This window comes from Danio rerio, chromosome 2 (genome assembly GCF_049306965.1).
Source record: "Danio rerio strain Tuebingen ecotype United States chromosome 2, GRCz12tu, whole genome shotgun sequence".
Taxonomy (NCBI): domain Eukaryota; kingdom Metazoa; phylum Chordata; class Actinopteri; order Cypriniformes; family Danionidae; genus Danio; species Danio rerio.
This window is the reverse complement of record NC_133177.1, coordinates 59855001-59870319: the sequence shown is the minus strand read 5'-3', so window position 1 is coordinate 59870319 and position 15319 is coordinate 59855001. Positions and strand designations below refer to the sequence as shown.

At 37.1% G+C, this 15319-nt stretch overlaps 1 protein-coding gene across 9 annotated transcripts in view; it reads left to right on the top strand.

The window, feature by feature from the left end:
- pip5k1cb (phosphatidylinositol-4-phosphate 5-kinase, type I, gamma b) overlaps positions 1-15319 on the top strand; it is a 123005-nt gene that overhangs the window by 90509 nt on the left and 17177 nt on the right. For 6 of the 9 annotated variants that reach the window (NM_001365187.1, XM_005171464.6, XM_005171463.6 and 3 more), the window contains exons 14-16: positions 172-207; positions 3949-4086; positions 12216-12501. In NM_001365187.1, the coding sequence (NP_001352116.1) occupies positions 172-207; positions 3949-4086; positions 12216-12501 (460 nt within the window). Of the gene's footprint in view, positions 1-171; positions 208-3948; positions 4087-12215; positions 14487-15319 lie in introns of those variants that run through there. The other 3 variants (XM_073909703.1, XM_073909712.1, XM_073909725.1) reach the window with 1 other exon arrangement.

Here is a 15319-nt window from a genome sequence, read left to right as displayed (position 1 = left end):
ATAATGATTGGATGCTGGATTATTATGCAGTGCATTACAAGGCATAATTAATGCATTATTAAAAGGACGTTAAGTAAAGTGTCACCAAAACACTTGACCTCATGCACATTAATGTGTGTGTGTGTGTGTCTGTGTGTGCGTGCGTGTGTGCGTGTGTGTTTGCATTCACAGAAGACACACACTATCTCTGAAAGACGCTGAAGGAAGGTGAGTCTCATTTTTATACAATCATTTTGTTGATTTTGTTATTAAACCTAGATCATGTTGCTAAAAATATGTGCTCATTTGTTTTCCAAATAAAGTTAAGGACAAAATTATTCGCCATTATTATCAAATATTCCCCAAATGCTGTTGTTTAACAGAGCAGGAACATTTTTCACAGTATTTCCCATTATATTTTTCTTCGGGGGAAGTCAGTTATAGTTATTAAATACTGGCTTACTACCTGCCAATTCTTAAGATGTTAATTGTTTATTGGTACTGTCGGCGGGGGAGGTGATGACGGAGCTCCCGCTGGCAGGCTGGGAGTCGGAGTCCGCATAAGCTGAGGCATCGCCAAAGACGCGCTATCTTTGTGAATAAACTGCCGATTCGAGTTTACGAACAACTACATTCTCTCCTGAAAAACTGTTAAAACTTTATTTTGTGACACAGTTAAGGAGTATTTTTAAAACCGTGCGGGTTTTTTCCTCCGCCATTAGCTTTCACTGGTCACGCTGCAATGCATTCTGGGATACATGCGCTTCGCAAGTTCACACAAGTCACCTCTCTATGCATCCTTGGCCAAAGGGGCAGAGCAAGTACACATCCGGGAATTTTATCTGTACTTGGCAAGATGTGAACAATGGCTGTTTCTCAATTCCAAGAACGCAGAGAACGGACTTGCGTTCTTGTGGAGACCGATCTTGCCAGGTGTCCTCGGAAGAACGAACTCACGAGACCGCGAGGGCAGAGAACGCGTCCTTTGAGAAATGGGATGCTGCGTTCTTCCTGATGGTCATGTGACCTTCACGCGTTTTAAATGGAAATTATTTAAACATGACAGCACTCATACAGCTATTTATTGTTTCCCCCCTCTTCAAAATATATACTTTGCATAAAACATTATAAATATACTCTGCACAATATAAATAAAACAAATTTTAATACGATTTTCAACAAACAAACAACCCTTAATGTGTTTATTCCTTTATTAAGATGTCAATGGTAATGTTTACTTTCACCGTTTCATTTAGGGAAACTCCTGAGGTAAATAAGTGATATCTCTGAACTTTAATAATAAATCTAAATAAAATGCTGCGCTTCCTACGTCCAGTCGCAATGACTTCTGGGACTTCCAGAGCGAGTTCGGTGCTCAAGTCTGCATCAGTGCGTCCTCGATATCAAGATCACATCCCGGAAGTTTCACACGTCCTCCGTACTTGCGGTCTTGAGTATTGAAACTGAACTTAGGCAGCTGATGATGACGTTGCACGAGGACACAAGACCGCTGAAGAACGCATATTGAGAAAATAGCTGCGTCCCAAATGGCACACTATACACTATGCACTCATGCACTATGTACTTATGCACTTACACACTCAACAGGATAGTATATGTATGTAGTGTCGTCCCAAATGGCACACTAATGTTTTTTTACTAAGCGGAAATTCAAACCGTTTCCCTGATGACGTTTGACGGTTGCCAAATCAGTGAAATAAACAACAGAATTACTGTATCAAATAATACCTGCCGTGAGTATTGCCGCATTCACCATCAGGAGGCGCTATAATCACTCTCGTAGGAGAATTTTGCTTTCACCATCCAAAATAAATAAAGTTATTCAACATGTGCGTCCGATAGCTCCGCCCCTTCCGCTACGTAAGCAAACCTGCGGTCGTTGAGTGCGTGAAGTGTCCATCATTACACACTTAATTTTAGCGGCTGAATGAGTGCATCATCCGGGTAATTAAAGTGCACTTATTATTTTAAGAGTTTTCAGTGTGAACGCACTACTTACACTATTTATACTACAAAATGGTGTAGAATAGTGCATAAGTATGCGATTTGGGATGCAGCTACAGCCTTTAAATTGGAACAGTACTTTGGCGATGGTTGATGACGTTTCACGAAGACACAAGAACGCAAGTGCAGACAAGAACACATATTGAGAAACAGCCCGTGTCTTTCTATTTGGGCTGTCAAATTTGCCTTTTTCCAAGAATTGGATCAAGAATAAGAAATGCTTTGATTAGATTTATATTGAAATTCATGACATTTTTCAAACTGAGGCTGAAAACTGAAATACTGTTAAAAAAAACTGACAGAAGTAATAAATTACTGTAAATATTAGAGAAAACTCATGTAAACCAATACACAGTCAAATCTGTTGGGAGTATAGGACACTATTGACCTCCTCCATCCATGCTGGCACAGAACAACACAGACCTTCCACTGTTTTTAATGTTCGCAGACTGATTTCTAATTGATGATTAGTGTGAAGCAGTGTCAACCTGGTGCTTCAGTGAATTCACACTGATCTTGGTAGTTTCTAATGGTTTGGAATAGATGGTTTCTGTTTGGTAACCATCTAAATCAATGGAGTTTGGACTGCTTGAATGACATCCGTGTTAACTGTTTTGAAAAATGGTGGGGAAAATGTGTCAGCCCAATGAGAAAGGGTTTACACATTTGCAAGACCGGTCCTCTGCTCTGCTGGGATACTGATAATGAAAATGAAGTGGAACCTAGTTTCTTTAACCACGTCTAAGCAAACAAGAAAAACTGTAATAGTTTAATAGTTTGTTAATAGCCTGAATAGTACATTATGATAAAATGTGACCTAAACCAAATTTAAAGCCGCTAAGGTCAATATTAATAGCCCCCTTAGAGAAACGGTAGCTTTTGCTTGTCCACAAAACAATCCACTGCTGTACAATAACCTAATTAACCCAGTTAAGCCTTTAAATGTCACTTTAAGCTGTATAGAAGTGTCTTGAAGAATATCTAGTCTAATATTATTTACTGTCATCATGGCAAAGATAAAGTATATCAGCTATTAGAAATGAGTTATTAAAACTATTATGATTAGAAATGTGCTGAAATAAAAAAAAAATCTCTCTGTTTAACAGTAATTAATATTTCACAGGAAGGATAATAATCTTTTTGCTACTTTTTATTTTTTTATTGTGTTTTTGACAAAAGGTACAGTACATTAAAGGTATTCAATTACAAAGGTATTTTCGTTTTTTCTTTTTTTTTTTTTTTGTTGAACCATACATAAATTTGAAAAAGAAACAAATTAACACAATGAAAACTTTTATGAAAAGGAAATGCATTAAATAAAAAAATATATTTTAATATTAATAAAAATGAAAATAAAATAAAAATAAATTTACAAAAAAATCAATCAATCAATCAATAAAAAAAAATAAAAAATAAAAAAAAGGTGGGTGGGGTTGGGAATTTATGGTTGGAGGAGTACATTAGTCTCAATATGAATTATTAGAGGGTCCCATGTTTTGAAAAATGTTTTGGTTGATCCTCTGAGAAAATATTATATTTTTTTGTTTTCAAAAATCGCATTACATCACTAAGCCAAAGTGACAGTTTAGGTGGCATTGGTGATTTCCACTCCATAAGAATTCTTCTTCTAGCTATTAATGTTTCAAAGGCAAAGGCGTTCTTTTTGCAACTTTTTTATGGGTCAAAAACAGATCTGAAAGAGAATCATGTGGTTTAATCATGAAATAATTGTGATGCTTTTTTCATTAAACAAGAAGACTGGAAACAATACAATAACAGAAAGAAAAGTCATCATTCTGCCTGATATAAAAGCTTTTTATTTATTTATTTATTTATTTGTTTAATTAATTAATTTATTTATTTATTCATTTATTTGTTTATTTATTTAATTAATTGATTAATTGATTTATTTATTTGTTTGTTTGTTTGTTTATTTCATGGCAGGACTCATGAGGTTGTGGATGTGCATGAAGAAGATCAGCAGACCATCACTGTACAGGTGGAGGTGAAGAGAGAAACAGAAGAAGACGAGGACGACAGAGAGACAGACGCCTCTCAGACACACACTGATCCAGAGACACAGTACGTCAGACACTGCAATACACACACACACACACACACACACAGTGCAACATCAGCATCTTACTCAGGATTGTTCTGTTTTCACATTCTTAAAGTGACAGTTCAGTGTTCCTTCACTTGTTTTACCAGTTTATATTTCTTTCTCCAGTTGAACACAAGAAGATACTTTGAAGAATGCTGAAAATGTAATCATTAACTTCTATAGTAGAGTTGTCAGCAGGAATGAGTGCACTTACCATTGAAAATTAGTAATTTTATCAATTTCTGAGTGAATAATTTGTGGTCAAATCAAAACAGTTTTATTCAACAGTTGCGTTCATGAAAATAAGAGTTTGGTCACAGAACAACTTTAGGAATAGAAAGATAATACAATTAAATTCAAATACTTTAAAACAAACTATTAATACAAATTTTATATGTTTTTTTAAGCTTCTCTTGATTTTTTTCCTGTATAAATTGCAATATATTTTATATTTCCCCCAACATATTCATTTGGTGGGATGACAAGGTGGCTCAGTGGTTAGCACTGTTGCATCACAGCAAGAAATTGACTGGTTAGAGTCCTGACTGGGTCAGTTGGCATTTCTGTGCCGAGTTTGCATGTTCTCCCCATGTTGGTGTGGGTTTCTTCTGGGTGCTCCAGTTTCCCCCACAATCCAAACACGTGCGCTATAGGGGAACTGGATGAACTAAATTGGTCGTAATGTATGAATGTGTGTTTGTGAATGAGTGTGTATGGGTGTTTCCGAGTAGTGGGTTGCAGCTAGAAGGGCATCCGCTGTGTAAAACATATGCCTGAATAATTGGTGGTTCATTCTACGGTGGCGACCCCTGATGAATAAAGGGACTAAACCGAAGGAAAATTAATAAATGAATATTAATTTGGGTGTACTAATTATTAGACCATAATTTTCTGTTTGTTTGTTTTTTTGTAAGATTAGTTCTAGTTTTGTTTTTGCTACTTACTAATAAAATGTATATGTACAAATATATTATTGTAAAGCATACTGTAGAAAGCATTCATTTAAAAGAGAGGTCTGTGAAGGGTGAACTCATTTATGCTAATGATATTCTTCTAAATATCTTCTTATGTGTTCAGCAGAATAAAGAAACTCGTAAAGGTTTGGAACCACAGGAGGGAGAGTAAATAGTGAGAACGTTTTCATTTTGGGGTGAACTATCATTTTAAATACTCTTAAAGGGTTAGTTCACTAACAAATGAAAGTTCTGTTAATTACTCACACTCTTGTCGTTCCAAATAAACGTCAAGTGTAGTTTCTCTCCTAGTTTCTTTTCCTTTATATAAATGACTGAGATTAATGATTCTTGAGGTCAAAAAATGTACAATTGTGTAAATGTGTTCATGTTCAACAGTAAAATTAATACAGAAGCACAAGCTGTAAAAGCCCCACTCTCTTCCAAAAAAAAGGGGTGTGGTTTGGCAGCTCATTTGCATTTAAAGAAACATAAAGGGTCATTTACAGCACACAATAATAAATCACCCATGAGGGATTTTTGAGTTTTTCTTAAGATTTCCAGAAAATGAACAAATGGTGCATTTGAGATAAAAGCATCTGCCAAATGCATGACTGTAAATGTATAGGGGATATATTTTGGGATTTGTTTAGTCCGGCTGTGCATTATCCTTTATCAGCCGTCTCTCTGACTGCATCCTAATTCGTGTCATGTTTACGCATATTATGTAAGATTAAGATTATTACATCCAAAATCATGCTAAAATAGCACGCACAAAGGACTATGTGCCATTTCTGATGGATTTATGGAATACGTCTGTGTTTTTAGGGGCCAAGCACCGTAGTTGCGTAGGCACCTATTGGATCCGTTAGTGTCCTATTAGGGATGTAACGGTATCAGAATTTCACGGTACGGTAATACCTCGGTATGAATGTCACGGTACGGTATTTATTGAATCATTTACAGGAAAAAACAAAACTTATGAAAATACTCCAAAAAAGTGCCAAAAGTGTCAATGACATACAAATTAGCCATCTATCTGTAAGCTTTGAAACAGGAACTTCAATTTTAATAACAAAAAATATTAAACCATGTAAAAAAATAAAGTTTCAATTTAGTATTGTTGAAAACTCATCACATTCAACATTTAATCACTCACTCACTTAGATAGAGATGGGTTTAAAGGAAAATTATCATATAAATATAATCTGGTAAAAGCTGGTATCTCTGGGCATTTAAAATGTCCCCTGCAACAGAAAAAAACCCTCTCATTTGGGACTGAGGTTTCTGGGACAGAGAGATATGACTTGGCCCAGGTTGACAGCAGTGGGTAACGTTGTGCATTGTCTTTCCCCCACTTGAGAGGACAAACCATGAGTGAGATAGAGATCTCATGTCTGCATCAATCTGAACAGTGTGCTGACAACACCGCTATTCAGTACATTCAGCTATTCAACACAGCTGATAAGAACTCGCGCGACAACAACGCTATTCAGTACGCGCGCGGCGACAACACCCGCTTTAGAGTTTTCCAGCTCTTTTTCATCCCCGCTTCTAGCAGCACACTCCATTTCCGCATTACAGGATCTGTAGCGACATCAGACCGCAAGGGATGATGGTCAAGCCTGGGCTGATGGGAATTGTAGTTTTCGCTACCTCCTGTTCGCTTCATTCGCCTGAGCAAATTTTCTCAGAAGACCTATAGTTTTACAGAGTCATGCGACTTCGGTAATATCGAAAAAAATTAATATTGCGGTATGACGGTATTTACAGTACCATTACATCCCTAGTTCCTATTATTATTATTCTTCTTCCGTTTCTTCTGCCAGATTTGAATGGCAGCCCTTATAGGCGTATGCGGGAAGGTTGTATAATTTGGCGTAATGATAGAGGACAGTCTTATCATTTATCAGACCAAATATGAAGTCTCAAAATCAAACTCTCTAGCGCCACCACTTGTCCAAACTTTCATGTACGTTTATCATGATAACTTTTGAACCGAATGGGCTACAATCAAAATTCTTTTTTCATCTGATTCCTTGGCTTAGTCCAATTCAAACGCACCCTATGACGTCATTTGCCGTCATGAATTGTTTCACGCTATTTTAAATTATTCGAAAAACTTATTTGATCGAACTCGTCCTAGGCCGTTTCTCCCATTTTCACCAAAATTAAATCACTTGATCTACAGACCATGCCAACCAAAAGTTATGGAATTCAAGTTGATTAGACCAACCATTTTCGTTAAACTTGCAATCAAATTTAACAAAGAACTTGCAAAAATGGACTTAAGGCGATATCTCCGTAACGCATTCACCGATTCACCCCAAACCTAATGTGTGTTATGACAACTAGGGTCTGAGGTTATATGCGGAGTTTCGGCGCACTGCCCCCTAGTGTTGCGGAGATACAAAAAACTTGCTTTTTGCTTATAACGTTTCAACCTTTCGTCCGAAACTTAGAAAACTGGTCTCATTACATCCGGCAGAGCATGTCGAGTCGAATGATGTCTGATTTTCACAGGTCAGCCATTTTGGGCGTCGCCCATTTCGATTTTTGGCCAAAAATGCTATAGTTTACCAACATATTCACATATCATTACAAAACATGGTATGCATCTTCAACCCCATGCCCTGAAAGAACTCAAAAACTTCTGGAGCAGCGCCACCTTTTGGCCAAAAGTGCTTGGCCCCTTAATTGCTGCTTGCAGCTATATTTACATTTACATTTAGTCATTTAGCAGACGCTTTTGTCTAAAGTGACTACAATTGAGAAGGAATTAGTCAATTCTGAAAGAAGAGGCAATACACACAATTGATAGTTGATGCTATCACTGGGGGTTTGGGTTGTTCACAGGGGTTCAGGTGTTTGCGGCAGAGACGGGGTTTTTAGTTGTCGTTTGAATGATATTGTTGAATCAGCAGTTTTGGTCTGTTATTACCCAGAAGCCCTTACTGTAAGAGTGTTGTGGTATTCAGGTGTGGATTTGTCCATCTGTGCTGCTGAGCGGCTTTAATGCTGACCATCTGTTCTGAACTCATGCTAAACACTCAAACTCAGCACTTCTGTCACTGCTAATACATCAGGGAAAGACTTGAGGAGTTCTGTTCAGTCTGTCTGTCAGCTTAAACACAGGACTCAGCGATATCAATGTCAGAGTTGTTGTTTTTAGATTTCTTAAGAAAATGTCAAGGATGTGAGTCTGTACACTGCAAAAACATGCAGTCCTCACTTTGTGTTATTGTATTGTTTCTAGTCCATATATAGGGGGGAAATAAGTATTGAACACATTGTCATGTTTTTCCTGGGAATAGTATTTCTGTTAAGGAGCTGTTGACATGGAATTTAAGCAGATATTGGTAAAAACCCAAACAATACAAACATAAAAATAAAACCATACTAAAACATCTGAGAAATGAGTTGATGACACAGGAGAAAGTGCTGAACTACTGAAATGTGTTCAATACTTTATATACTTTAAAGGTTGTTTTGGTGCTGCAGCTTTAAGACGCCTCTCATATGGAGAATGAAGTCGCATGCATTGCTCAGGTGTGAGTGTCAAAATCTTGATGCTTCTGTGGGTCTCGTCTAGAAAATCTGAGCTTTATCTTGTATTTTCTATTGGATTTGCATCAGGTGATTGGCTAGGCCATTCTACAGCTTGATTTTTTTTTTCTCTGAAAGCATCTGAGAGTCTCCTTGGCTGTGTTTTGGATCATTGTCTTGCTGAAATGTCCACTCTGGTTTCATCTTTATCCTCCTGCTGATGTAGATGTTGGACTGAAGCAGCTGATATTCATTTACACTGAGGAAGGGCTGAGGCTTGTTGAAGAACTACTGAGAGATTTCAGCTGCTGTCTGGGCTTTCCATGTCTTTCTTCATGTGTTCAATACTTTTTCCATGCGTCTTTTCATTTTATTACACATAACTTCATTTGTAAACTAACTAGATTGTTTTCTTTGCATATATGGATTTCTTTGGTTGTTATCAACATCTGGGGAACATTTCAAGTGAACAGCACCTTTAGAGATATGTGTTCTGAGAAAAATGGTGACGTGTTCAATATTTGTTTTCCCCGCTGTATATACTGTACAAATATTTAAATCAAGAAGCAGTTTTATAGGAGTAAAAAATATTGTTTGTTCTACTGAAACTGATCTCAGAGCAGTGTTTTGGTTTGTAGGTTAAGGCAGTGATTTCCAAAATGTTATTTTTAGCTAAAATATTTCAAATAATTTTGCTTTACAAAGTGAGGTTGATTAATAGTGAGATGATCTGCAGGTAAATTGCTGAAATATTTAAGTATAACAAACAATGTGATGAATAAAAGTAATTATTTAAAATGATCAATGAAAAATCATTGCACAGCCATATCACCCTGCAGCTCAAGACCTGCTTGAGCCTGCTCAGTACCTGGATGGGAGACCACATGGGAAAACTAGGTTGCTGTTGGAAGTGGTGTTAGTGAGGCCAGCAGGGGGTGCTCAACTTGTCTGTGTGAGTCCTAATGCCCCAGTAAAGTGAAGGGGACACTGCACTGTCAGTGGGCGCCGTCTTTTGGATGAAACATTAAACTCAGCTCCTGACTCTCTGTGGTCATTAAAAATCCCATGGCACCTCTTGTAAAGAGTAGGCAGGGGCGCAACTGCACATTTACTGATGGGTATGCGACTTCAACTTTTGCGTGCCCTTTCAATCCAACTATATTTTATAACAGACAAGTGATAAAATGTGGAAAATATTTCCATCAATAAATTAAAGATATTTTTTCATAAAGATATCAACATGCTCCAAAAAATACAGTTTCGCAGTTCTGAACACAACTGAAATAGTATAAAGTAGTAAAAGGTATAATTACATTAAGCATGTTAAGTCGCAAAGAAATGCATCTCATACCACCCCAAATTTCTTCTCAATTTAATTTTCCCTCACTAAATGATTATAGCACCTTGACTAGCCTTGCTTTTGGACTTTTTGTAGTACATTTGTAAAAAAAAAAAATGATAGACATGGGAGTCCTAAAGGGCAAAAAAACATTGCAATTATTTCTTACATGCATACTGTGAGAGTGTAAGGTCTGTCTTTGCAAGAACAATTGACTAAAAGTGCTAAAAGTGAAATAAAATAGTCTGTCAAATGTTATACGCGTATAAAATGCTAAATAAACATTTTTAACAAAAATATATATATATTATTTGAAACTTTTAATATGGATAATTTCAAAAATAGTTTTGGCAGAATGGCGCCCCCCAGGTGTGGCACCCCTATGCGCCGCATATACTGCATACCCCCTTTTTGCGCCACTGAGAGTAGGGGTGTAACCCCGATGTCCTGGCTGGATTTCCACCATCGGCCCTTACACATCCTGGCCTTCTAATCATCCCCATCCACTGAATTGGCTCTATCACTGTCTCTCCACTCCACCAATAGCTGGTGTGTGGTGAGCGCACTGGCACCGTTGTCCTGTGGCTGCCGTCACATCATCCAAGTGGATGCTGCACACTGGTGGTGGTGTGGAGAGACCCCCCCCTCATGATTGTAAAGCGCTTTGGGTGTATGGCAATACACAAAAAATGCACTATATAAATACACATTTCATTACAAATAACTAATATACTACTTAAATATTGCATTTGTCATCGTATTATTATTATATCAAATATTATTTAAAAAAGAATGAAGTAATTATTATTTGTTATTAATGTAATTGTTATATTGATTATATATATAGACAAATATTTCATTTTTACAAACATAAATTACATTTGAAGAGTTCAGATGCAAAAACCTCCAAGTGCCATCTGAAATAGTCTTCTAAAATGAACATTGTTTTCTCAGACTCCTCTGTGCAGGTTTAGTCATTCACTGTTATGGTATAGAATAGGTTATTTTTATTGTCTTTAATGTAAAATAACTGAAAATAAGCATAGGAGACTAAGAAAAATGCTCATTTTAAATGAAATTTCTTCTGGCACTGGTTTTTGTATCTGAACTCTTCATTTATCCCTCATTAAATAAATGCATTTTTATATACAGTTGAAGTCAGAATTATTAGCCCCCCTTTAATTTTTTTTTTATTTTTGAAATATTTTCCAAATGATGTTGAACAGAGCAAAGAAATTTTCACAGAACGTCTGATAATATTTATTTCTTCTGGAGAAAGTCTTATTTGTTTTATTTCGGCTAGAATAAAAGCAGTTATTAATTTTTTTTTAAACATTTTAAGGACAAAATTATTAGAATTATTAGTAAATTATTATTTACTGTCATCATTGCAATGATAAAATAAATGAATTACTCATTAGCAATGAGTTATTAAAACTATTATGTTCAGAAATGTGTTTAAAAAAATCTGCTCTCCGTTAAACAGAAATTGAGGGAAAAAATAAACTGGGGGGGAATTACTCAGGGGGGCTAATCATTCTGACTTCAACTGTATGTATTATTATATTTATATAAGATGCAATTATTTTTATACATTTTTTGCAAATAAATACAATGTTTTACCTTTTATTATAATTAATATTAAACTATATTTTAATATTTATATTTATCTCTTGAATAACGTTTATTTTAGTACAATAAAAATAAGAAATTAATTTACATTTCTCAATTACTATGAATAGATTGCCATCACAGTGCTTTTTTATTCTTTCTTTAATTAACATTTTAGATTAAGAGCCATTTACAGTAGAACCTAAAATCCACCATATACAAAAGAAGAAGAATAATAATTCAAGAATAAAACATCAGGGCTTAATTTGTGTCGTAACACGCCGGATCCGGCACCCCTGAAATCTGATCTGGCACCTCATTTTACTGATCCTCCTCCTCAACCGCCCTCCTCCCCCTTCCGCTGTTCACTTTCACTTTCTTCCGTGACTCCCCAACCCTCTTCACTTTTGTCAGCGACACCCCTGCCCCGCCCACTTTCATCAGCGACACCCCTCTGCCATCCACCACACCAACCACCAACCCGTCCCCCGCTCTCCACTTTCGTGTGCGGTACCTCTCCATCCTCGGGCAACATGCCGGATCTGTTACCCCGATCTGTTCCGGGACCTCTCAATTTACAAATTAAGAACTGCACAACATTGTATGCATTGTTCAGCAAAATCATTTTTGCCCATTATTTCTTGTCTTTTTTTTTTAGCATTGCTGCAGAGACGGAGATGGTTCCTCCTCCTCCTGCAGATTCAGACCCTGCTGATGATCTGGAGACTCAAACAGCATCTTCAGCTCCAGATGATCAGGAAAATCCTCCTCCAGCAGACTCCGAGCAGCAGACGGCGGCAGATCCTCCAGAAGCAGAAAGCAGAAGCGCTGAATCAGCAGAAGCAAACCCTCAAACGCAGCTTCCCCCAGCGGATCCGCTGTCCCAGAGCCAGAGCCGAGAGTCTCTGGAGGAAGAGCTCGCCGCAAACACTGACATCTACTTCGTAAGTAGAATCATGACTGGAGGATGTTACTTTGACTTTAGCTGTGTTTCCATTAGGGTTGTAACAATATACCGGTATGACGGTTTACCACGATTTGAACGTGCACGATTATCATACCATGAACAATTGCATATCAACGGTTTTAACCCTTAAAGACCGAGACAGCCGCCCGCGGCTAAAAATAAGTATTGCTCTTAAATGTTTAATAACTTTTGATCCGCTGATCCGATTCATACAATTCCAAGATTGGCATAAAGAAGAGAATCTCAGCTTTCCAGTGCGTAACATTCGCGGACTTACAGAGGCTCCGGAATCAGTGCGGTTACGTCATCAAAATTTGACAACGCTGATTTGACAAAGAAACGCTCGTCACTGTGTCTCCGGACAAACCAGACATGATACATTGATGCATTGTCCCTCCTCCATGCCCAGATTGGTTCAAACTCGCTATATCACAACCAATAAGCATAGGTTTCACTTTTGTTTGTGGACCAACAATGAGCTTTTTGAACAACACGGAATGAGAGATAGGCATACATTTATACGCGGCTAAATAAAACGCAAAAAAAAAAAAGTTATGCATGAAATAATTCTCATACTAAGTACTTTTGCATGCACAGCAGCACAGAAACATGACAAAACAGTGACACAGCAAAGACCAACTGCTGCTCTTGCTGTTTTCAAAAGACGCAAATGAAGGTGCAGCTGTTTGTCTGCATTGAAAACAACCATATCCAAATCCATATCCACAGACAACCATATCCATGCTGGCACATAAAACCTAAGGATGTTCCATATTGAATCTAGTTTCGTTATGTAACTATTTATAGTATAGTAAATATTTATATCTATTTTTACTGAGGATTTGCACCATGTTTGTTTGGACTTTGACACATTATTTATTATTTTCTTATTTTTTTATTTGTTCATTGTAAGTGGTGTTGTTTATAGTAACTAAAAATATATTATTTGGAAAAAGTCAAATTTGCTTCACTGTTCTATTATTTTGTAACATTTGTAACATACCGTATACCGCGAAACCGTCAAACCGCGGTATTTTTTTAGACGATTATCATACCGTAAAAAATTCATACCGTTACAACCCTAGTTTCCATCCAATGATGCAAACACAACTTATGTGTAAATCTGGAATATTGCATAAAACATCTGTGTATACAGCTGCGTTTTTATCCAATGAGAAACAGAAGAGAACTAAATCATCACTTCTTGCTAAAATGGAGCTAATATGAGTCAGAGAAATGTAGTTTTAAGAGTTCACTCTTAGCTGATGAATGATTATAAAGCTTGTTTAGCATGCTGTACCGGGAGAGAGCCCTGAGCTCATAAGATCCTCAAGCCCGGGGCTCCCTCCCATTTGCAGAGCGAGAGGGGAGTTTGAGCTCAGGTAGATCTGGAGAACTCCCCTGCTGTAGTAGCTGATGAACAGATAGTGAGTGCTCTTAAGAGATGACTACTTACTAGGAGCACGTCCATGGGGCTGATTTAGATTAGTCAATTGACTTAAGTTACATGTTTTTTGACGGTGGGAAGAAATTGGGGAACCCCGGGGAAAACCCACGTGAGCACGGGGAGAACGTGTAAACTCCATACAGAAACAACAGCTGGCTTGGTAAGGACTAGAATCAGTGACATTCATTTTTTTTTTTATTATTATTTTTTTTTTATTGGAAGAATATGTACAATTACAGAATGTTTGCAAATATATAAAAAAAGATCCTCCACATTTTACTTATGCAAAAAATTAAATAAAAGAAATGAAAATAAATTAAAACAAAATATTTCCTTCTATACTTATTAGGTACAAGTGATTATATTACAACTACATGTCTATATGTATATATACATACACATACACATATATACACACACGCATACACACGTACATACAATTTTTCCCTTGGTCTACTAACACAATTTACAGAGTCTACATATGAATATGTAAACCATTATCTGAATTGACAGAGAAAAGAAAAAAAAAACTTAGTTATCATTACAGAAGGAAAAGAAGAACAAAATATATACAAACTCAAACAAAATAGATCACAGTATGCAACGAAAATAATACCCTATAATACCCCCTCACCCGTCAGTTTCCGTCTGTAGTGCACACCCGTAAGAAAGATTACTGAAAATGGGAGCTGCCATATGATTTTAACAATATCCGCATCAAACAACTGTTCCATTTCTCCCTTCCAAGTATCTTATGAAAGTTTCCCATATTTTACAAAATTTAGGCTTTTTATTCTGTAAATGGTACCGTATTCTTTCTAAATGGAGTGGAGTGTGTTTGACCAGTGACGTTCTTGCTGTGAGGCAACAGTGCTAAGCACTGGGCCACCGTGCCACCCATCTAGGAAAGCAGGAGGAGTAGGGGTGGAAGGGGGGATTCTAGAAAACAAAGATGGCTGTGATATGGAACTGAGGGTATGTATAGTGACTTAGGAATCGTCTGATTGGTGAATCATAAATTGAATAACGTGAGGCCGGCTGCAAGCAATCATAATCACGCGATCCTCTCCAAATTAGCTTATAAATAAACTTCGCTTAGTGCGTTTGTAGAAGCCACTGTGGAGTTTTTCTTCTCTAATAAATGAGTTGCGCCTCAGAAGACGAAACACAATGAACTCAATGTGGTGGCTTTTGGAGGCGAGAGAGGCTCTTTGGGAGTGCAGACTAGGGGTTTACAACTTTAAATTTTTGCTAGTCGACTTTCATGTTATCAAAGTACAGTCAACGTCGACTAGTCGCTGGTGATGTCATCAGCAAAACATAAGATGAAAATGTTTTGCAGCATGCC